Source organism: Empidonax traillii, unplaced genomic scaffold, assembly GCF_003031625.1.
Source record: "Empidonax traillii isolate 1590-97213 ecotype Southwest subspecies unplaced genomic scaffold, ASM303162v1 scaffold51:size1492887, whole genome shotgun sequence".
NCBI classification, from domain to species: domain Eukaryota; kingdom Metazoa; phylum Chordata; class Aves; order Passeriformes; family Tyrannidae; genus Empidonax; species Empidonax traillii.
In genome coordinates this window covers 168,290-193,069 of record NW_020955244.1, presented here as the reverse complement: position 1 = coordinate 193,069, position 24,780 = coordinate 168,290, and the positions used below count along the sequence as shown (strand labels likewise).

The 24,780-nt window shown below is 44.7% G+C and overlaps 1 protein-coding gene across 1 annotated transcript in view; it reads left to right on the top strand.

The window, feature by feature from the left end:
• Positions 1–24,780, top strand: part of PAX5 (paired box 5) — a 131,303-nt gene that overhangs the window by 64,370 nt on the left and 42,153 nt on the right. The window contains exon 7 of the mRNA XM_027879121.1: positions 5,039–5,168. Coding sequence (XP_027734922.1) covers positions 5,039–5,168 — 130 coding nt within the window. The remainder of the gene's footprint in view (positions 1–5,038; positions 5,169–24,780) is intronic.

Here is a 24,780-nt window from a genome sequence, read left to right as displayed (position 1 = left end):
CTGTTGTGCTACTGCTGCTGTGTCCTAAACAGCGCTGTGGGCCTGGGGGCAGCTGTGTCATTGGCAGGAGGGCACTGGGGATGTTGCTTCATGTCTGCCTGGTGTTTTAATTGGGAACACTGAGCAGATGCAAAAAGCAACATGTGCAAGTCCCAATGGACCCCAGCTGGCTCATTTCAATGGACACTCACCCTGTGCAGCAGACAGCTCTTGTCTGTCTTTGCTTGGTGCAATCGCTTCAAGAGAGGTACAAGGTCTGTGCCCTGCAAAAGGGACAGGGCAGAAGAGGGATGCATTTGTCTCACTACCTGGGTCATAGTGCTGCTGCAGATCTCATCCCAGCCAGTGGGAGCTCCCTGATTTTCCCACATTGGCACTCTAGAACCAGGCTGTTTCAGGGAACGATCTTGTTCTCTACTGTATGCCCATCTTTGCATAACCATTTAAGACAAAATTCCAGGTAAATCTTAAAGAGAAAATTTCCGTACCTGTTGACTCTGCAGTGGGTTACACTTCTGCATCTTCACTAGGAAAAGTACAGGGTGAAGTTGATGATGGTCTGTCTCTCTGTTTCATTGTAGTGCAGTAGGTTTGATAATGATCCTGAAACCTTCTTGCACCCCTTTTCCCTCCATCTCACTACCTTCTCCACTCCAGGCTGTTAGTATTTAGACATAAAACCTTTGTAGTGGTGGTGGATGTAAAAATTTACTCAGAACAGCAATCTTCCTGTTTGCACTTTGCAGAGAAATCTGGTGGGGAGGGGCTGTGCAAACCCTGCTGCCCATGTGCTGCTGCCCAAAGGTGCGCAGAAATCACCCCTTTCCTCACCACCACAACCAATCCCCTGCCAGACTCCAGGTCTCATCTGCCAGAGCTGAGTGGGATGGGGCAGGGGAGACACACGAGATCTGGTCTTGCCCTCCTTTCAGTTTGAGCTTCTCATTCTCTCCTTTATATATTCCTCGTTTCACATGTCTGTGTTTTCTCTCCTCCATGCTATGGCAGTGGTGCTCCATGCTGATGAGACAGTGCGTGGTACAACCGCAGGCAGTCATTTTTCAGGTAATTTCTAGGGTACTGAACACCCGACTCTTGCTTTTTCACGTACCAAGCAGAAGGTCAGGCTTCCCACTGCGCGAGGAGGGACCCCTGGCCGTGTTCGTCATTCTGGGCTGCTTCTCACCAGCAGCAGTGCCAGCTCACTGGTACAGGAGCCAAGTCTGAGACCCCCTTCTGCTTCCCCTCCCTGACCAGCTGGAGAAGCTCCTGGGGAGGTATGTCAGGAGGGTCTCAATGGGACTATGGGGTGAGGGGCTGCTCCATGAGCACTGCCTCCCCCTGGGGTTTCTTTTCCTGTCCAGATGGGATGCCTGAAAGAGCGAGCTCCGTCTGGGGGGTGCAGGAAGAGGGGACACCACTCTACTCCTCATGACTGGGTCAACACCCAGCATTGTGAAGCCACAGTGACAGAGAGGCTTGTGCTTCTTCATGGGGTACTGGGGTCCCCTCACCCCTCCATGGGGTGAGGAGGGCTGCAGTTAGCACACACTAGTTGGTTTTAGGGTGAAGGCTCCTCTGCTTTGCACCTATGGCTCTTCTCTCCTCATGGGCCAGAAGATGTTTTTGCTGACTGTCGCTTCTCCACAGTGTCTCACCATTGGCAGTGGTGTCTCCTCTGCCCACAGCCAAGTGTTGGACACAGGCACTGTGCCAGTCTGGTGCTGGCCCTGACAACACTCCCTCTGCTTTGCAGTGGGAACTGTTACTGCAGAGGTGGATATGATAGTAATGGTCAGTCCTCCACTGGGACTGCATAAGCAGATGGGGGTCAGCAGCTAACTCAGGCTGCCCCTCAGCCTGGTCTCTGTCTGTCTGGGTGCTGGAAGCAGTGATTGGCGCCTGGTCCATGTGGCTGCTGGTGTTCAGTTGCTGGTGGCTTCAAGGAGTGATCTGGGTGCTGGAAAGCATCTGGAAAATCCCTGAAAATCTTGCTATTCTTACCTCTAGGAAAATGTTACTGGGCCATTGTAAAAGAGGTGCAATTCCTGTCTGCAACAAATTATTTGGACCAAAAGCAGGGAGGGACTCCAGGTCTCCATTTTGCACATCTCTACCTTACGCCTTCTCGTTCCCACCACAGTGCTGCCCGACTGCAGGCCCTCCTTCCACACTGTGCTGAGCAACCACAATGCTTCCAGTCCCTGCAGTCCACAGATGTGGTTCCCAAGTTTGGAGCTGTGGTGCTGACGTTGCTCGAACTCTCTGTGGTGCAGTGACATAAAGGAGCACGGGGTACCATTGTCCTGACCTCTGACAGGGTGTGCTACACCCTGATCACTGCTTGCTTCTGATACTGGAACTGGTTAGTCTCTCTGAGCTTGAAGGACCAGCCCATGGCTCATTGGCATGATGTTTCCAGGTCATTACAGTTAAAACTTTTAACTCTGGTCGTGCTTTCCCCAGGACACTTCCTTGGACCTTTGAAGGGAGGCAAGCTTGGAGTTGTTGGAGGTTTGCAGGCAGGTACTCAGGCTGGTTCCAGTTGGGTTTGTGCAAGGATCAGCAGTTCCAAAAGCTACTCTTGGTGGCAGGGTTTAGATGTGCAACCCCCTGCCCCAGTTGCCTCACATGACCCAGCCTGTGGCAGGAGTCCCATCCCAGCTGGATGCTTCCTCCCAAATACAAGTTTGTAGCTCCCGTATTGTGACTGGGAAGCCACACTCACTCCCTGCTCACTGGGGATGGTGGATCAGTACCTCATGGGAGAGTACAAATAGATTTTCCAGTCTGGATGTGGGGTTGTGGTTTTCATAGAACAGCATGGTGAAATCAGTCATCCTTACCTAGGAACTGACGTGTGCCCTTCTCCAGATATCAGAACTACCAAATAGCAGCACACAAAGACAGGTTTTCCCTCTGCTGTGCTGCCACCCATCCATGCTCATGTCTCATCAGTTGCTTGGAATGCCTCTGCAGGGCTGTTGTTTGTCTGGTGTCTTATTAGATAAGGGTTTTATGGACAGAAAGAACCCATCAGTGTTGCCACATGTGCATGTGCCCTGAATAAGGGAAGGTGGGGTTTGAGATGTAGGAGAGCTTGGAGTGGTGTTGGAAGACTGAGAAATGCACCTTGGTGTGATGTGGAGTCAGAAGAAGAAGCTTTGTTTGCACTTGTAGGAAGAAGGAAGGCTGGAACCCTCACTGGCACCCTACTCAGAGGAGGATGCTCCTAGGCCCAGCCTCCGCAATGGGCAGAGGTGAGGGATGAGGCAGAGGTCTGGGTGTTTTTGAGGCACTGGTCGTAGATGAAAGGGGCTGGGTGCATGAAGGGAAGGCAAACATGAGGGCATGGAGGGTGTCAGAGAAGGAATGAGCTAAAAGGGCTGAGGAACAGGACAACTTTAATGCAAAGGTTAAGGAGGAGCCTACAAGATGAGTCAGACGGCTCTGATCCATGGGCTGGCTGCAGGACAAGGGTGGCCAGGTGCTGGTCCCTGGCAAAATGTATTTAGCACACACATATGCAAGGGATCTATACAGGGAAGCCTTCAAGGTGTCAGGCTGTATTGCAGAAAATACATGTTGATTACACAGACCTGCTAATACAGGATTATCCAGGTAAATAAACTTCTGTTTGAGTGAGAGGTGAGCAACAGAGACATTAACAGGTATATTTGACCCAAAGTGTTGTGTTAGTGGAAAGCACCAGATTGGGTTCTTGGACAAATTTGCAAGGGGGGTAAAGATGTATTCATTCAGATAGATTTTGTTTCCATGAACAAAAAGTTAACTTTTTTGGATATCTCATCCCTGGAAGTGTTCAAGGCCAAGCTGGATGGAGCTTTGAGCAACCTGATGTAGTGGAAGGTGTCCCTGTCCATGGCAGGTGGTGGAATAAGATTGTCTTTAATGTCCCCTCCAACACAAACCAGTCTAGGATTCTGTGATATTCTGATTTTTGTTTTGTTTTGTTTTGTTTTGTTTTGGTCAATGAAAAAAACCCTATGTGGTCCTGGTTTCCTAAGCATTTCTTCAACTCCGCATAGCTTCTGCATTGATTTAATCTTCAGAAATTCAGCAGGGATTGACCTCACAGTGGTTGTTCTTTAGTTTATCTGTTCCTATTGCCATTCTTAGCTTGAAGTCATCATCCTCCACTTGTTTATGAGCATGATTTCTATCTCACAAATAAGGGATGAAAACTTAAAGGGCAAACAGGCGCAGAGAGGGGAGAACTTTAAAAGGAAACTTCCCAGTTTTGTGAGAATGATTCTGACTATAAGAAATCATGGAAAAAAGGTAAATGAAGATAAGCTTTGTGCCATATACATGTAATTCCCCTAAACTGACCTCACTGGCTGTACAATGCAGTAGCTACCAAGACTGCAACAGGTTATAGGACATAAATGGTCTGATTTCTAAGGATCTGTGCTCATTTACTGTACCTCTGGCTAATGAAATTAAGAAATTCTCTTGAAATGAGACAGCGTCCTTACTACAGTCAGGTGATTTATTTTTAAAGAATTTGGATTTAGGAAGAGTTGGGTATGAATGCATATATTAAGCAAGCATTGATATATATGTGCACTTTCTTGTGAGATGAAGAAATGTGACATTCCCAAGAAAAGGGGGGAAATGGAATACCCCATTCCTTCCTTCTTGTTAGTGCGTGTCCCCTCAAGTACCACCACTGAAATATGGAGAGTTCAGTTAACAGGCAAGGACATTTTTCTTTAACAAGCAAGTTATTCTACAGAATTTCCATTTTCAAGAACACCTTGTTACATATTGATGAATTTGGCTTTGGTTTTATAAAGAAAGCCCATTGTGCTGTTCTCTAAGAACAGTACTGATAAGCACTGACCCACTTAGTGAGCAGACTGCTGTAAAGCCCTGTGTAACTGGGCATTGCCTTTAAAACTGGCAGAACAAAGGATTTTTGAGTTCTATATTGCACCCACTTTCTGTTGCACAGGCAAAAGCTCTTGAATAGTAAATTCATTATCACTAAAATGCCTTTTGCTTCTTCTTCCAGACAACTGAATACTCAGCCATGGCCTCACTAGCTAGTGGATTGGATGATATGAAGGCAAATATAACCAGCCCTACTTCTGCAGATTTGGGAGCGAGTGTTCCTGGGCCTCAGTCCTATCCTATAGTCACAGGTAAGCAATTTTCCAACACCGCTAAGTGACATGAATTGTCTGTGCCTGCACATTGTAGGGAGAGGACCTTTATGGAAGAATTGTGTCAGATGTGGAGTCATTTGCTCAAAAGTCTCCTTTAAAAGGGAGTTTCGGAGCAGCTCTGTTGAAAGTCAGTTGAAAGGCTTCTGTAAATCATTTGTGTTCGCTTGTAGCCAACAAATTAAATATCCATCCCTTCACTCCAAGGCTGTGCCCCTCTACTCCAAACCTGCATCCTGAGTACCACTGTGTCACCAAAAAGCAGAATGCTTGCCTCTGCCTTTGGGCTTTGGGGCTCATTTTTCATAAATGCGCCTAGTGTGTTTGAGTGGACAAGGTTTTTATGACAGTTCAAACAAACGTGCATTTTGGCTGCTTTTGATTCCTACAAATGCTCATGTTTTGTACCATTTCTAAAGTTGTAACCATGCAATAAGGCTAAGCATTTAAATGAAAAGCAAAGGCTATTTATCCAGGGAATGCCATATCATCTGCTTTTGTTCAGCAGACACACAGCAAGAGTTAAGGAACAGATAGAGATTGATAAATGCTTTGGTTACCTAGTTATTTGGGACTGACCACAATGCTTGGAAGGAGATAGACCAAATGGTAAGAAAATTATTAAATTGTGTCCCAAATGAATTGTGCAAATCAGAAAAAATGAGGAATTTGAAAATGTAAGGCTCTGAGTTTAATATAAATGTTACCTCTCTGTGTTACTGCTGCATCTAACCTGTGCAAATTTTATTGGATTATTTTCTGTTTTGCCAAAGATTGGACACAATTCTTTATTTTAATACTTCAAGGGAAGATGATACTGGTTTTCATGTAGTATTTCTGTATCTTTAAAGTCCTACAGTCTCATATAGGAGAGGAACAGTTTTGAAAACAACTGTGAGAAAACTGTGGTATTGTTTTAACACAATACAACATCAGTCTCTGGCTTTTCTCAGCAAAAGTTTAGGAGGATTCAAAAGAAATTAAAGAATTAGAAGAAGTGTGATAGTTTTAGTCTAGGCCTTCCTGGCAACCAGCTCGTAACCAAGGAAGGGAACATGTTCCCAGTATTCCACATGATTTTTATGTAAGCCAGGGTATAAGTAAGAAGGGAGGGAAGCCTCTTCCCTCTTCTCTTCTGGTGGATCTGAAGGTGCAGGTTCTCTGCTGTCGGTTCTGCCCGTGTGGAGGAGTGAGGCCTAGTGAGGCCCTGTAGGCCTTGGGAAACAGAGAGTGACGGTGGTCGTTTGGTGCAATTCTGCTATCTCAAGGAGAGTAGTAAGATTTCCTTTTTTAGTTCTTTACTGAGCTATTGCCATGTTTCTATTGTGCATATCTGTTTTAGTTTTCTTTTTGTCTCTTTTTCCCCTTTCCCTTCAGGGGGTGTTTGGGGTCCCTTTGCTGTGTACATAATATTTTTATTGTATATAACTGTGATATATGTAAAAATATATATTTTGATATAATTCCATTGGTTTGGGGTTCTTCAATTTTTATATTTTTTTCCCTTTGCCCTAAGAGAATAAGGGAGGGAGAGGGGGTTGTTACTGTGAGTTTGGGCATTTGGTAGGGAGCCGGGTCTGAACTATCACAAGAAGTATAAAAACAATTCAAACATATCTTGAAGTGGCAATAGGGAAACTTATTAGAATACCTGTGTGGTAGTGGGTGGATGGTTTCAGTCGTGGACTCATGGGTAAGAAAGCTGTCTGGGGACCTTTCAGTTGTCAGTGTGACCTAGGGATGGATGGACAGAATGAGGGACTCCTGGATATGTGTGGCTTATATGAGACAAGGAGATAGAGTATTGATACAGAGATATTTATGTCTTTCATAGGTCTGTATTGGGACCAGTTTTATTCAATATCTTCATTATCAATCATTATCTATATCAGTGTTATTTAATATCTTCATTAATTGCATAGACAAAGGGATCAAAGGCACCTTCACCAGATGACACCAAGCTGAGGGTGCAGGTGACATATTTGAAGGACAGGGCCATCCAGAGGGACCTGGACAAGCTCAAGAGGTGACCCATGGGAGTCTCATGCAGTTTAACAAGGCCAAGTGCTGGTGCTGCACCTGGGTCGGGGCAACCCCCAGAATCAATCCAGGCTGGGGATGAGTAGATTGAGAGCAGCCCTGGGGAGGAGGAATTGGGGTACTGCTGGGAGAGAGGCTGGACATGTCCTGGCCACGTGTGCTGGCAGCACAGAAACCCCCCATGCCCTGGGCTGAGCCCACAGCGTGGGCAGCAGGGGAGGGGGGGGAATCTGACCCTCTGCCCCTCAGAGGGTCAGAATGACTCTCACTCAGGTGAGACTCCACCTGCAGTGCTGCCTCCAACTCTGGGGCCCCCAGCATGGGACGTGTTGGAGTGAGTCCAGAGAAGGCCATCAGGTTGATAGCACCTTTGCTGTAAGGAAAGGCTGAGAGAATTAGGAGTGTTCAGCCAGGAGAAGAGAAGCTTCAGTATGACCTAACTGCAGTCTTCCAGTAACTAAAGGGAGCCTATGAGACAGATAGAGAGAGACTATTTGAAAGGGCATGGAGGGACAGGACAATGAATTTAAACTGAGAGTAAGTTTAGATTAGATATTAGGAAAAATTCTTTACTGTGAGGGTGATGAGGCACTGGCCCAATTCGCCCAGAGAGGTTGTAGATGCCCCATCCCTGGAAGTATTCAAGGCCAGATTGGACATGGCTTGGAGTAACCTGGTCTAGTTGAAGGTGTCCCTGCCCTTGGCGGGAGGGTGGAACTAGAGAACTTTTCCAATGCAATACACTCTATGATTCTATGATTCTATGATTCTATGATTCTATGCTATCTATAGAATCACAGAATAGAAAGAAACTGAAAGGAATATACAAGAAGAAACATGAATTGCCATTCTGGTCATCGTAAGTCACTCATACAGCCTATGAAAGTTAAAAAGTAATTTCTCCTCAGGCAATTTGTTCTGCACTTGTCTGCAGAACTCCAGCTTAAATGATTCTATGATTCCCTGCATTTTTCTTTGAAGTTTGAAGTGCTACTCATTGCAGAAGACACAGGCTGTTTCAGTCCATCGTTGGCATTCTGCTGCCTTTAGTTCCTCTCTTGAGTGTTTGTTCCATAACAAACCTTGTGCCTCGTTGGACATTTGTGCAGCCTGGCAGCACTTCTAACTGCATGAGCAGATACTGCGGGCATCTTCTGCCTGTAAGCATCCACAATGCGCATTGGGAGCTGATGGGAGCTCTGCCCTTGGGAGGAGGCAATTAACAGGAGATTACTGAGCTACATTATCATGGCCCAAAGATGATGATAGAGAAGCTGAATGCTCCCTCGCTTTTGTTGTCTTATAAGGAACTGCCCATCCAAGATCTGCAAATGGCCAAAATGAAGTTCAGCCACTAGCTGTTGTTTTGGCAGATACATCAGCAGCACTTCTTTTACACTCGTTTAAGCATTTCTTGCATGTCTTACGTTGCTACTTCCTTAGAATGTGGTGACCTAATTGATCACCTTTATCAGAGCAAAACCAGCTACAGAGGTGACACTGCAGAGCTCAATATGGATTTTATAGAGATTGTCCCTGTGACGTTACCTACACTTGAGCAAAAGTTCCAAATGTTAAATTTGCTAGTTCTCCTCAAAAACATGGAGCAGACTTTATGAGCAACAACTCTAGAAGAAAGCTGCCATCAGTCTTAAATATGACAGAGTGAGAGCTACAACAGAACATGTTTTTCAAGACAGTGGGTATTTATATCTTTATTTTGATAGTGCTGTAGAGTCTTCTATCAACTGCATTCATAAAACTTGGATCTACATGAGCATACCAAAATCCTTTTAAAATGTATACCTCTTGATATATTTTTGGAGGAGGTTGTCTAGCTGCTATCCTCCCTCCCTTTTAAACAGCCATAGGAACTGTTCTGTGCTGGATGTGCTCTAGAAGTGATCTGCATAATGATCTGGGTCGTATAGCACTGGGTATGGACTGTACGCCCAAGTCATGCTCCTTGCCCTGAGTCTTACCTGAGGAGCTGAAGGGATGTGCAGACTGTTAGGAGCAGGAAGGCTTAAGCATCAAGCCGTGCTTTGTAATGTGCAAGGCGTGTCCATTATAGCACTCTTGATGATGCATTTCTCACTGTAGTTCTGGACAGACTTCTCTGTTTTCTCCCCAGAATTAACTCATTTCTTCAGTCACAGCTCTTTTCCCAGCCTGTTTACTGAATAGCTCAAGGGATTTGGAAAAGGAGACACTTCTATTGACCCTATTTCCCTTGTAACCACAAGCTGCATATTGCCACAGGACTTTCATCTATGGTATGTATCTCTGAAAATCAGGAGCTGGGAAATGGTGCACAGTGGTGGTTATGAGTGCAAGGTCCAACAAATGTCTGCAAACACACCACCTCAGCTGCCTTCTCAGAGCTTTTTTAGTTGTCTGTTGTCTGACTAAAGCTGTGGTAAAATTCAGTGGTGGATTAGGGTTCTAGGGCTGGGCTGGGTGGGTAGAGGTAGGTAATTGATAAGGCTGCAACCCCTGGAGGAAGGTCAGCTTTGTACCAGCCCTATTTCAGTTGTCAGGCCCTGATTCATGAGAGAAGTCTTGCCAAAGCCAGCTCCTCATTCTGGGTCTCCCTCAGTTTGGCCATCCAGAATCCAATCCTTGCAAATCTGTGATGGCATTTCCCTTGTGAATTGCTTGTCATTGGAGGAGGAGGGGCCAACCTGACCTCAGTTATTCTATTGCGAATCAGGAAGGTGCTTTGCTTTTAATTTCTTCACCATTTTTTGAGTGTTTCCACTCTTCCTTATTCCAGAAAGGATGTAATGTATCTGATCAAACTCAGAAGAGACTAAAAGCGTGGGGGGCAACATGTTTTAGCCATGGTAGGTAGCGTGTTTTCAGGTATAAAAGTGAGGGTTAGCTGGATAAAAGTCCACAATGACCAAAGTCTGTGTCTGGTGTTGCTAATGCCTTGAGACTGACCTCACTTCTCAGTTGACGTTCCAGATTATAAACACTTTTATGAAAACTTCGCTGTCATAAGACCAAGAGCTGCTTAAAACGCTGGCAAATGGGTTGTGATATCCAGAGCAGCTGTGTCACTTGTACCAGGAACTCTTCTAGTGTGCGTTAAGCAAAGCTGTGAACATGATTGCATGATGCTTCAACAAATAATAGGGCTATTGGTAAGGTTGAAAAGTGGGTAACTTGAAAGACGAAAAACGGGAGTCTGAGCAAAGAACACTTACGTCCTTTCGATAACTGTATCTGCTGTTGAAGCTTAATCAGTTTTTATGAGGAAGTCTAGAGCAGTCTGAGCTGCCATATGCAAAGTGAACTAAGTCTACTTCATCCTGTCAGTCTTAAATCTGTAAGACAGACTGTAAAAGAATGTAATGGAAATAAATCTCAGAACAGAGGTCTTGAGTGAACTATGATTACAGTTTTTCATTGTTTCTGTTGCCAGGCAGTGGTGTGGGGAGCAAAGGTTTGAGATGGCAAGGATCTTCTGTGCAGTTGTGGGTAGAAAATGTAAAATTTCTCTCTCTTAGCCAGCTGGCATATCCAACCATTTGGAATGGTTCTTGAAAACCAAAGGATTGCTGAAACACTGGCACTCATGCTAAGACTTGCTGCTGAGGAAAAATTTAGTGACAGTTCTCAGTATTGCTTCAGCCACCAACTCTGTTGTAATATGGACCACCAGCCAAATATCTGATTAAAGAACTACTCGCTTTCTCTGCATCAATTTTATGCCACATTAAATATTAAGTTTAAAAAAACCCCTTCCATCAGTGTGTGCTGCCATGGTCCCTAAGTGTCCTCTCCATTTACAAGCCAATGACGTGTGCCCAGCTCATTACTGCAGTGGTCAGCAGTTTCCAAGCAGCCTGTGATTGTTACTAATTATCTGCACATGCATTTTTCTTGCTCCAACTTGCTGATTTCAGCATGGTTGGTATCACTCTGAGAGGGCAAAGCCATGTTATGTTGACACCTTTATGTAGCCGTCCAATACGGTGCCAAGGGTGGATTGATCAACACGCAGCAACCCTGGCTGCATCTGGCAGTGGAGTCGGTTTGCACTGGCAGAGCCAGGAGTGGCTGTCAGCCAGCCTCACCGAGGGGCAGAGAAGCATGATTCCCTGGAGGAGGGTCCAGTGTGAACTCTTTATCACTCTATTAAAAGAAGCATCACAGGACAAAGTGTTGTCAGTGGGCTTTGGTTTGGTTCCTCTGCCAGATGTTGGAGTAGAGGAGGCTGGTCTTCTTTCATGCGGGCACATCCAGCCTTTGCTCATTTGGTCTTCCTCACAGCTTACACAGCCATGCAGGGAGAGTAAGGAGTAACAATCCATAATCCTGAGAATTATGCTCAGCTTTTGTAGTTAGGGAACAAAGATGCTAAAATGGGATAATTGCAGGTCAAAGGACGAGATGTTTCTTCTTACTATTCTCTTGTGACATATAGTCCTCACCCAGCCTCTCAGTGTGCTTTTCCTTAGGGATGCTTAGTCTCATCTGCTTCCTGACTCTTCATTCCTCTTTGTTCATCCCATTGTGCTGTGACTGCAATTTATAAGCCAGTGTTTTGCTAGGTTTTGTTGAATGGCAGATAGTATTGGTCACTTCTAAAGCTAGGCACAACAATACTGCAGTTAGACTGGAAACTATGCCAAAATCAGATTGTCCCTGAAGACATTAGTATTTGTAGCCACTGTGGATTCTGATGCCTTCAACAGGAGGAAAGGAGTTGCTTCTCTAAAATTCCAGTCTGATCTCTTGTCAGGATTAAACACTAATAGATTTAAGGATTTAGCTCAATGCACTCCAAAAGGACTTCTTGTTTTTTCAACAAGAAATCGAGTGGCAGTAAGATGCAGATCACTTCCAGAAGAGTGGTAACAGATCTTTCTCAGCCTGTGGATGGAGAATTCATCTGAACAACCCTAGAAAACAGCATTCGGTAGAAGGGGTCTGGGGAAGCCTTCATCTCTCCACAGGTTAGAGATTAGATATTGAATTAGGACTAGACATCTACTTTTTTGCATCTACTTTTTAAAACTTTTTTTCCAAGTTAGCTGGACTAGATGAACTCCAGAGCTGTTTTCTAACCTCAGCTGTCCTGTGTTCCTGTGGTTGACATGGTTGTTCCATACTGCTAGGTAGGAGCTATGAATCATTGTTTTTTTGGTGGGATAATGCCCAGGGTGGCTCTAGAACGGCCTGTAGCCCATGTTGCTGGGACCGCTGGTGCCTTTTGAGGGTCTGCCTGTACTGGGCTGTGCCTGAAAATGGAGCAGGTGGGTGAGGAAGCTTTCTCATTTATTTATTTTGCTCTCTTTGTACATAAGTTCAAAGGAATATTATTTAGATAGCACAAAACATTGAAGAAGAGGTGGATGTTTTGCTTTCCAATGTTTCATTTTGTTTGGGGTTGGGCTTGTTTTGGTGTGTGGAGTTTATCTTTTTCATTTTTCAATCATAAAATCATTTATGTTGGTAAAGATCTCTAAGATCATCAAGTCCAACCGTTAGTCCAGCACTACGAAGTCTATTTTTAACCATGTCTCCAAATGCCTACATGTCATTTAAATCTCTCCATGGACAGTGACTCTACCACTGCCCTGGGCAGCCCATTCCAGTGCATGACAACCCTTTCAGAGAAGAATTTTTCTCTAATATCCAACCTAAACCTCCCCTGGCGCAACTTGAGGCCATTTCCTCTCATCCTGTTGCTTTCTACTCACCAGGCAAAAATATCAGCCTTCAAACACTTTCCCTGTGATTCTTGACCTCACTGAATTCAATGAAGGATTGTGTCCCTCTGGGAATGGCTGGGAGAGTGTGAGGAGAAAAGGAGACACCGGTGCTGCCTAAACACCTTGGAATCTGGACTATTTATTTTTATGCCTTTGGAACTTAGGGTACACAAGAAAAATTAAGAGTTCAGTCTTAATGGTATGCGATGAGGTGTGTACTTCCAGGTGGAATACTTAACCAGTGTCACTGAGGTGGGAAGTGGTCAGAGGCTGAACCCTCTGGTGAAAGTCTGGGTGGCTCCTGAAGGAAAGGCTGTTCTTCTGTGCTGTATATTGGCTGGAATCTGAGTGCTCATCCCACATTAGAACAGACTCACAACATCTTTCCAAGTTTCACCTTCTCTTTAATTTTTAATTTTGCCATGCTGAAGACTGACATTTAACTGATAAATGGTGCTCCTCTTTCTCTAGTACTGTTCCGCTGTCTGGAACTGGTGCTGAAAAGAGCCAAGGAAGGGATGCTTTTCCTCCCGCCTAAGCCTTATTTGGTCTGCCTTTTATGGACCCTTTTTGATGATCCTCTGAAACAACTAAGTATTTTTTGTGTGCAATTGAAACAATAATGTGACATTTAGAAGCAAAAAAAAAAGCTCCCAATACATGCCTTTGAGGAATACATGAAAAAATAGAACTTTTCTCTCCTTCATGCACACCTGATGCTTACAGTGAAGACAACTATTATTTTAAAGTTGCAGAAATGTGGTACAGAGTTGGTATTTCATTAATGAGAAGAAATTTCCCAGCCTTAATAATGCTGGGAAAAGCATTGTGAAATCTGCTATTGGTGGTTCCTGGAGGGAGAAGAGGACATTTGTTTTACTTTGTATATTGCTGTAGTCAAAAAGAATCAAGCTAACAATCTCCTTTAGTTTAGTTAATCCAGTAGTTGTAATTTGTTTATTGTCTTGAATTCAGGTTGAAATTGTCTTGCTGAGCACAATGGATAACCTGGTTTCACTAGGAATCACTGTTCGCCCCTTAAATTTATTTGCTACTTTGTGTTTTAAGACTGACACAGAGTGAAATCTCTTTGCTGATGTCTCACTATTTAGAAGGTCAGTAGAGTGGTCATCCCTGTAGCAAGATCTCCAGGTGGAAAGGAAAAACACCTGCAGAAGGTGTCTTTTCTCATTAATTCCTGTATATAAGGTTAGTGATCCTTGTCAGTGGGTGCCTGGGTCTTTCCAATGGCTATCTAGGGAACAAGGAGTGCTTAGCTTAAGCGGGACCTGTGTGGGTGGAATGGACCTGGCCCACAGAGAGAAAGAAGGATCACAAAAAAGTCCTGAAGGGAACTGTTATCCAGCTAATGGTCAGCAACAGTTTTCCAGCAGTGTTTTCACTGCTGAATGAAAGGATTTCAATTATTTTGATTTCAAACAGCAAAAAAAATTTGCATATCTAATAATAAAAAATAGTTTCAATTTATACTTCCCGTTCCAACTCTTTGAAATAAGACCTGTGTAAAATTTTCACAATTCCTTCTTCCTCTTTTTTTTTTCTCTGCTCACTCCCCTAGCTCCAAATCAACATGGTTTTGAAGAAAGTAAAGAAAAGGTTTGGTTTTGTTGAAATTGCTTTTTCTTCTGGAAAAACACTTCATTGTTTGTTTTGCTTTCTTTGTTTGTTTGTGTTGTTATTGTCTAGTTGCAATAGCAATAATAAAAAGTCTTCTTCTGAGGCCACTATGTTTTGGTCATATAATCTGTCCCTATATGGAAATGTTGATCTGTGTTTAAACATTATCACTGACTTTAATTTCTGTGGGACTGATTTGAAGTGCAAATCAGTATTGGTAGATGGCTGGCTTCCAGTGAAGCATAATGTTAAGATTTACAGCTTAGTTTCTACATTTAATAGATAAGAGTGCAGATGCATTTTCCAATAATCTATTTGTCACTCCCAATAGGGCCTGTCATGTTAAAGTCTTGAAAAAAGGCCACATAAACTTCTGTGAAAAGGCAGCCAATCTGAAAAACAAAAATGCCAGTTTTAATAATAGTACAGAATCTAAGTGCAACACTGTTGAGTTTTTCCATTTTTATGAATTCTTATCTTGCCATTAAGAAAGAACAAACACATTTGAGAAAGCAAACGAGTGCACTTGTACCCCACTAAGACCCAGGCTATTAACTGCCTCTTTTGATGATGTACAGCCTGACTCTGTTGGGAGTTTGGCTGTGGATTTAAATGTCGAATTTAACTGTGGTAAACATGTTTTGGTGCAAAGCATGTATAATAACAATTTGCATTTACATAGCATCTTTTACTTAAGGATTTTGCAATCTCTAATTAATTAAATCTTTTTCCCCCTGCCCCCAATACCACTGTGGTATGGATAATAAATACAATTTTAAATCAAGCAGTGATGGCAGGAGGATTAAGACAAGCGGGTTCTGGTGCCCCTGTGCTGCCCTGATTGTGGCGGGGCTGGAGCTTGTTCTGCAAACATGCTGAGCAGCCTTTTCTTGTGTTCTGAAATGCCCTAAAAAAAAAAGGGCAGCAAACCAACTCTGCACCCATGGGTGGAACATGCTCTGCTGCATAGATGCATGGTCTTGTGCTGGTGTTTGGGTCATGGGAGCTCACATCCCCGTGCCCCCCATGGCAAACAGGGGTTCAGGTGCACAGACCTGGCTGGTGGCTTTAGGACATCCAAGGCCAGTTCAACCCACAGGCAGCATTTCTCATTGGCAAAGAAATGATGTAAATCTGCTGTAGATCTCCAACCTGGAAATAATGGAAAAAAAAAAAAAACAAAAAAAGGAAGGAGAATGCTCCAGTTAGCATAGATACTTCCTAAATTGCCTTTTCTTGGCCTAGAACAATAACAAAACACCTGAGAGTGTCTGTGCAAGCCACCAGAATGATAGTTCCAGGTGAGTAGAGAGATGTGTTGGCATCTGTGCATCTGTACAAAACAAGAATAAAGTCTAATGGCAGTTTGAGTCAGGCTACAGAAAATGTTTCTAGGACAAGGTAATTGTTTTGATGACAGTGGTGGAAAACACTTCCAAAAGATATTGAGGTGCTGAAGTGTGTCCAATGACAAGCAATAGAGCTGGGGAAAGGTCTGGAGAACTATTTTGATATGGAGTGGCTGAGGGAGCTCAGGGGGCTAGGCAGGAGGAAAGGAGGCTCAGATGGGACCCTCTCACTCTCTAAAACTGTCTTACAGGTGGATTGGAGCCAGGTGGGAGTTGGGATCTGCTCCCAGAGAACAAGGGACATGATGAGGGGAAATGGCCTCAAGGTGTGTCAAGGAAGGTTTAGGTTGGATATTGGGAAAATGTCTTCACCGAAAGGGCTGTCCAGCCCTGGCACAGGCTGCCTAGGGCAGTGGTGAACCCTCTTTCCTGAAGGAATTTAAAAAACATGTTAATGTGGCACTTGGGGGGCCTGAACATTGCTGGAAAGTGAGTAGAGGGAATGGTAAAACAAAGATCATTCCAGGGCACCCTTAGGCAATGGAGAGCATGCCACAGGTACTCTTGCTGTCTGCCATCTGCTCACACCTTCCTACTATCCCCTAGAAACTGCAGCATGCCTTTTTTTTTTTTTTTAATCTAGGAGAAATCTGGGAGAAATCTGAGAGAAACTTTAAAGGATTCAAGACAGAAAAGTTTCCAAGTGTAAAGTGTTCAAAATGTTTTAATTGTTTTAATAATGCTGCAGCACATTTTGTGAGGAAAGCTCTTGCTTATGTTCTGTATTATATTTTTTGAAAGAATTCTTCCTGTAGTGCTGTCCTTCTAAAAGACTGTGTTAGCTTTGAATAGAGATTTTATAAACCTACTTGGGGCTTTTTTATTTGGTAATGGACCTTTTTTTCTTCTTGACTTTGTATTATATTGGGCAAAAAATGTGTGAACTTCAGTTTTTGGTATACTTTCTCATAATAATGTTAAACTGTAATTAAAAAAAAATGCAAAAAGCAAAAAAAGCAAAGCATCACTGGCACTCAAAATATGAGCTCCCTGGTTTTGAGCTGCTTAATGGAACTGGCACATCTACCAGCATGAAGAATATTGTTTGTGGAAATCCCTTGAGAATCAGCATGGACAGGCAATGCCTGTGCTGCCACAGACTTGACACCTAGCTTGGGATTTTCGCAAAGAGGTGGCTGAAAACTGAATTCAGTTAAAAGACTGAAAGGAGTGTCAGCGTCCCTCTGGAGCTTTTCTTTTCATCCTACATTCTTTGCAACGATCTGAATTCCTTGAGCTCGGCAACCCAGTGATGTACCTTTTTTTTGGCACTAGCTCCTGAAAAAAGGCTGGTGTATCAGCAGTATTCCCCTAGAGAGGGGTCATATAGGGGCTATCCCCTCCCCAGCAAGCTTCATCTCTGGCAGTTGTAGGTTCAGACCTGGCAGCCTCCCCACATGTGAGGATTCTCTGTGGGAAGGATGGTCCTTGACTGTTGGTAATTAAGGACTGCAGGAGGAACTAGGGCTTGGAAGAGTGTGGTGTGAAGGCAGCAGATGCTGCTGCAGTTGTGCTAGTTGCAAAGTCCAAAAGATGGGATGTTGGGAGATGTGGATGAGACTTGCTTTGCTAGCAAATCAGACTTTTGGTGCTAAACAGAGGCCTTGGTTTTGCTCCTTCTGTCTTTGTTAATAATTATGGAATACAGACAAATCTGTTCCCAGGCACTGATGTAACCCTGAACAGGTCTGGTAGGTGTTCATAGTGGAGCTATGTCCTGTGCTGCCTTAGCTGCCTGTGCTAGCCACTACAGGCGGTCCTAAATGTGTGCACCTCTGGTGCAGAGACAGACAAGCTAGAGGGATAAGCACTGGATCAGGGCAAAACTTGAACTGATCTTGCTGAGCCAGGGCTTTGCCCAGCATCGTCCAGGTGACAGAGTTGCACTTGGCCCCAGAGCTGTCTGGAGATCACTGCCTGTCTTTCGCTGTGGAACTGCACCAGGGATGGTCATCACAGGAATGAGTGGACACCAACAATAACTGGTGTGACAGAACATATGGGGCATGCATCACATACGCTGCACATGTGCAGGGTGAAGGAGTGCAGGACTGTGCCTTTGCTATTTGTGCCTTTGCCTGTTGCTGTTGAGATCATACCAGGAGATGCCCCGTGCATTCCAACATCCTGTTCCAGAGCATTCCCATGACTTCATCCACCCTAGAGTGACCAGTGTTAACTCTGAATTCAAATAGTTGATCATGAGAGGTGCAGGTAGCTGCTGTGATCTCCCACTGTGAGGATGCACAATGCTGCAGGAGGCACATTGGATCTTTCTGGGGACATGTAGAGGTGGGATCACCACCTCATGGCCAGGTGCACCCTTGTTCATTGTGTAAGGGTTCTTTGCTGCTTAACAGGCTTGAGCATGCAGTGCCACAGGCTCCCTACTCAGGAGAGAAATTTCTGTGTTCTGCTGGGGTGTTCACTATGTTCAAGTCTTGATATCGACTCAGGCTGTAATGAAAGAAGATCTTAAGGTCTGAGGACAGTATCGGTGGGCCCTATTATGACATAGATGAAACAGCTCTGTGATGCTCCTTGGATGTGATACTGCCTCTCTGCCTCGATCAGTGTGTGGTAGGCAGTGGTTCCTGTTCCCATGCTTGGTCCCTTGGAGTAATGTAAAGCCACTGCTTCTGTGTGTCACCCTCATCTGAGGGTTTATAGACTGCAGGCTTACCTTTGTGCTTTCCTCTGCAAGGCAATGCCTGCAGACCCTCAGCAAAGCACTCCCTCTCTGTGGCAGCTGCTCTGAGGTCCCTCAGCTGCAGCAGGGCCTCTGATGGGAGTGTGTCCCTCCTGCTGAGGAAGAGTGGACCTGCAGTCCCCCCATTGCTATGAGGATGGTGCTCCACCAGAGCCGGCTCATATGCTCACCAGCATTCCTCTGGCCCCACTACATGACACAAAGGGGTTGTATGTAGCAGGGACCAGCAGTGGACCCACTGGGGTGGTAGGGACACCCGGCAGCTTTGCTCAGCGTCACATATGCCCTGTGGAGAACAGAGCAGTTCTGCCACCGTCATCAGAAGTGATGTTCTGAAGGGACTCCTTTCTCTGACCTTTCTAATTATTCCTGTCCAATCTTTCTTCATGTTTTCTTTTAATTATTTTCCCCTTTCTTCTCTCCCCCTCTTTTTTCCCCCTAAAACTCCAGCACTCCTCTCCAGTGTATTAAGAATGTGAGTGAAATTGATGGCTGGAACGTCTGAAGTCTTTATGATGATGAATGACTTTCAATGCCAAAGCTTTTATTGTCTCTGATTTGGGAAGAAGGGGAGCGGATTTATTGTGACCAACTGTCATGCCATTTAATACAGTGATAAATCCTGATGCCATGACGGGCACTGGGGACCTCCTCTGGCCACTCTCCTACCCTGCTTTTGTCCCTACTTGACATCCTCAGCTGGGGAGCAGGCAGCAAGAAATATGAGCTATGAACTCCCAGGTGGAGTGTGATGACCAAGGACAGGGCCAAGCCCTGAGTGTCTCACCCAGATCCAAGCAGGCTGCAAATCCTCTGGTTCTTAGGATGGGTGGAGATGCCCCATGGCCTTGGGCACCACTACAGCATCCCCCCATTCGTGGTGCTGGTACTCACAGGCTGCTTCAGTCCTGCATTAATGTGGCAGAAAGGGAAACTCCTACTGTGGCTTGGAGCAAAATCCAGTTTCCCGTATTTCCTCTGATCTGAACTCACTGGAGGTTGCTTCCCATAAAGTAATCCATATATGTGTTATTTTCTGAACTACCTGGTGCATCAGCTGAGGTACACATCTGACCACGTTATGAGAGGTGATGTCTACTCACCAGGCAGCTTAGAAAGAGGTGGGACTTGGAAATCTGAACTTGGTCCTGCTACTGCATAGGGCAGATGAAAAATCAATTTGTCTCAAAGTGATTCCAAATGAGATGTTTCAGGTTCCTTCAACTAAAGAGAATAAAATTTTTCAAATTTGACAACTGAGAATATTTAATGGAAAATACTGAAACCCAAGTGTGCCAATATTTCCATGGCTTCACTATTTCCATCACAGAATCCAGTACAGTGGCTGATTTCAACTTTTCAACTTATTCCAGGTTAAAAAAAGCACTACAGAAATATCAGAAAAATATTACATGGGTTGTTGATCTGGACTTTGTTGAACCATAATTAGGATGTTAAAATCTAGAGTGTAGATATTTTTCTTCTGGGTAGAAAACTGCTGATGACATTAGCAATGATGCTTGGATTGGAAATGTCTCCATCTCCGATTAATTCCAGATGCAGATCATAAATACTGATTCTTGTGAGATGAAGATATCAGTATGAGTTTAATGTTGCTGCAAAACAGACTGGTGGAAGCTGTAGGGTTTTCTTTCCTTCCATGCTTGTATAGCAAGTTGTCAACATGCTCACGTCTTCCTGTCCCTGGATGCACCAGCAGGCTGCCAGGTTGTGCCCACCCATGTCAGTGCCGACAGGGCTCCCCTGCGTGGGAAGGTGTCTGTCTGCATGGGAGCGGGTGGGACAGTGAAGTCCGAGGTTGCCTGGCATGTGGCCAAGTGCGCACAGCCCCCAGCACTCTGCTGCTGTCCCAAGCCTAACTGGACACGCCACAGCCCCAGGTGGCGATGTGACCTGCCAGCACAGTGTTGGTTATTAGGGTAGGCATTGCTGAGGGGTTTCACTGCTTCAGTTCAGGACTAAAGAGATTCCCACCAAGGCAGGTTTGCATGGTGCCTGAGCTTCTCCTCCTGCTCTCACTGCTTCCAAAGGCCCTCTGGATGTCACTGCTGTCCTTTGCAAGGTGTCTGGAAACCCATGTCTTCCACTCTTGCCTGGTTGCCTGCTTTCCTGTACACAGCTGGGGAGCATGAGACCCGTTCCCTGCCAGTACCATCCCGACCTACCAGGTCATGCCAGGAACCCAGGGCTCAGCAGCCTGCCAACACAGGCTTGCCTGGATTCTAGGACCCTCCCCAGGCCATCTTATGTAGTCCTCAGACCTGGGGGCAGTGTACCCCCTTGCTGCCAGGCTGGGAGGAAGAGGTGGGCTGCCCTGCCTGGAATCATATATCATATCATATAATATCATATAATATCATATAATATCATATAATATCATATAATCATATCATATCATATCATATCATATCATATATCATATCAATCATATCATATATCACATCATAGCACAGATGCTCTGGAGCAACATTTACACCTGCAGGACCTTTTCAGGCAGTTCCTGTCACAGCCCAGCACCCCCAGCTAGTGGCAGCCCCACTCATGGTGTGCGAGGTACCAGGTCAGCAGCATCCTCATCATGGAATGGCTGTGGTAGCAGACAGTGATGACGGGGATGTCTCCGTGCTTTTCCTCATGCATTGCCGTGGGAAGGTCCCAGAGGTGGATTCATGGCCTGGTGCAGGCAAGGCAGCTGCCTTTGCTGCTGCCTCTGAGTTGTCTGTGGACAGCGGGATCTTTTGGTCAAGTCTCCAGAGTGAATCCTGAAGGTCTGAGCCCTGCTGAAGGATGCCCTCCCTTGGGAACAGCTTCTCTGTCCCAAGGGCAGCTCCCAGACTGAGCCAAGGCTATGGACCTGTGAAGTGTGCTTGGACTGCTCCCAGGGCTGGCTTTGCCATGCTTATCCCTTTTCTAAACTGATAAATGAGATTAGTTAAATGGGCTGAACATGTAAGTTTGAAAAAATTCTGGATTTCCATTTCTTGAAGAGGGAGGGGTTGGAGGACAGCCATCTCTCCTCCTACATATCCATTAGTTTTTGGGAGCACCCATGGCACCACAGTAAATTGCTAACAATGCTCTAGTGTTTACAACTGCTACTGTTTGTTTTTTAACTATAGGCCCAGTGTCTGGAGTCCTGTTACAGTGAGAGGAGTTTGTAATTCTTCACAAATTAACGGTAATTTCTTTCTAGTCCCCTCTGTTGCAAAGAGAGGATAAAAAACAGCTTCTGGGCTTTTGCAAAAATTCAAACAGTGAAAAAGAAACAGAAGGAAAAAATATTTTATTTAAAGATCTCTTGGTAACTCAGTCTCCCTTGTGATTTTTGTGGGATATTGAACAGCTATCTGGGAAGTTGCAGGAACAGGGATCCCCCAGATCACAAACTTTTCAAGGTACTAATCATCGTGGTCATCCTGTGTCTTTCCAGCAGCACAGTGATTACTGTGGAGACAGTCTCCGCGAGCCTGCTGTGCTGCTCTTATTAGAAGTATTGCTGTGCTGCAGAAAGGAAACAACAATAAAGGGAATATGTTGCTTCTGTATGCGTTAAGAGCACTGATCAAACCACATGAGATCCCATTTCAGACATAATGTGCATTGGAGGGCAAAATTAGATTGAGAAGTAAATGGAGCCTAAAATTTCCATAGCTTTATTCGTCAGAAAGCTGTTTCATTGCGTGGTTTAATTCTCCGACTTCTTTCATTCATTGAATGTAGTGTGCTGGCTAGAGTACATTTTAGAAATAATGGGATGAAAAAACCCATCTTTAATTTGGCAGTGGTTGTGAGGTGTGTAAGGCTGTTAAGACCTGAGATGTGAGGTGATATGAAATGCAGAACATGTTACACAGTAGCAGAAAAACAGCCAGACGCACACTTTCCTCATTTTAGCAAGAAGAGGTGTTTTGTTTTAGGACTGTTATTTTATATTTTGGCTTTTGATTTTGGTTTGGTCTGCATTTATTTAATGCTGATCTATTTAAAGTTGGGTTTATTATTTCTATTTTAAAGTTTCTTTTCGTTGCTTCATGTGAATTACGCTGCATGATGAATGGCATTTGACCAAAAAATAACGTTTTCTAGTCTAAGACCTGCCATGGTGGCAAGCCCATTATTTTTACGTGAGATTTCTTTTCTTTCCCCTTTAAACATGTCGATTTGACAGGAGGAGGCTAACTGGTCTCTCAGATAAGTAGGCACATGGGGTTTTTGCCTTCAAAGGCAACACTTGATGTCATTTCCAAATCAACACAGATTGCTGAGGAAAGCACTTAATGTGCAGTGAATCCCTTTTGAAAGAGTAAAAACATCAGATGTATATAATTGGCACCAGCGGTGTAACCAGAGCAGGAGGACAAGCCTATGTTTGTCTCTGTCCCATGCACACCTTTGTGTATCCATGCTTCTAGGCTGCATTCCTTGCTCTGTTTTCTTTCTAGAGCCTATGGAAGCTGACTTGGCTTACCTTACACTGCTTCATCAGCTCCCACATGCTAATTGTCTCAATTTTGGCTCTTCCTACCTTGTGTTATGAGCCATGGAAATATAAACAGGGAGAGGAGCCAACTTCAGGCTGCTTTCCAGAAAAGGTGTGAGCAAACCCCAAATCGTCTGAATTTCAGTTAAAACAGTCAATTTCAGTGGTATGTAAGTGGAGTCTTATCTTTGAGATCTCATTTTGACCACCAGCAAATCCTATCCTGTCAAGGCCAGGACAAGGTGCTTTCTCCTGCGCCTACAACCTGGCATCTGCGGAGGCACTTCTCCACCACACTGGTGAAGGGACTGAGCCCTGGACCAGGAGCCAGTGGGGCCTTATCCAAGCTTGAGCTGTTGGGTCCTCGTGCCACCGTAGCCCTTTCTGTGGGCACCATCTTTGGCTGAGCACACACAGGTCCTCTTGGCTGTGGCAAGGCCCTGCAGATCCTATAGCTGCCACTGTATGCTGAGCCAGACTTGAAACTGAAACAGGGGAGAATGGGTTTTCCTGCCCTGTGAAAATATTCAATAGTTTTACTTTGTTCAGGTCTATTTCCTATTAAATACAAACAAACAAATAAACAAACAAAAAACCCACCCAAACCCCCCAGATCTGAAGAAATTTTAACAATTGAAAGTACTAAACAAGGTCAAACTAACCCATAGCAAAGTGCACTTTGTGGTTTTATTTGGGACACATTTTGTATCTGTCCTTAGTATATTAAATTTTACATAGAAAATTAATTCTAAACTTGAAAATGAGATTTGAATTTTTTTTTTTTAAAGGAAAATCAAATATTCTAGCATCTTCAGAGCTTTTCACATAAACTCTCATTTTTGGAGTCAAAATGCCCAGATGAACACCTCTCTGCTTGCATAATCCAGAGTTCCACCCTTTGAGTTTTCTGGGGGCATTTCTGTCTCTTGTGTAAAGGTTTCTTTAAAAAATATCTTTGCTGACACTAGCATAAAGGTGAACCTGAAGTCTGTGGTCCGCTACCTCCTTCTCACTATGTACCTGAAGATGTTCTGCTGGGCCTGTTTCTCCCCTCCTTTTGGAGGCACTGTGCTCCTCATTAACAGAGGTGTTCCCGTGGTTTAGACACGCGGGAGCAGTGCAGGGACAAGCGCCTGTGTGGGATTTGCAGGCTATGCCAGGCAGACCCAGCCTCCTCAGAGGATCCTTTCCTGCGGGGTGCTGCTCCAGCCACAGCGGTATGCCCCATGCTGCTTGTGACCTCTTGCTCATCTTCTGTTCGCCGAGAAAGTGTGGGAGGAGAAGGCTCCCACAAAAGGGATTTAACAAATCAGAGCACCATATATCTTCCCATAACATCTCATCATCCTCATACTCACCTCCATCTGCCCTCCATTCCTCTCTGTGCCCCTTTGATAGATGAAACACCAGAGATGGGATTGTGGTAGTGTGTATCTGGAGTGTGGTGAGACGCTCTCTATGACTCTGTCATGCATCCCCATGCATCCCTGCACTTTCCCACGTTCCTCCACACATGGAGCTGGGCACTGGAGACCTAGGCAACTCAAGCCTGGCTCCACCCTGACCA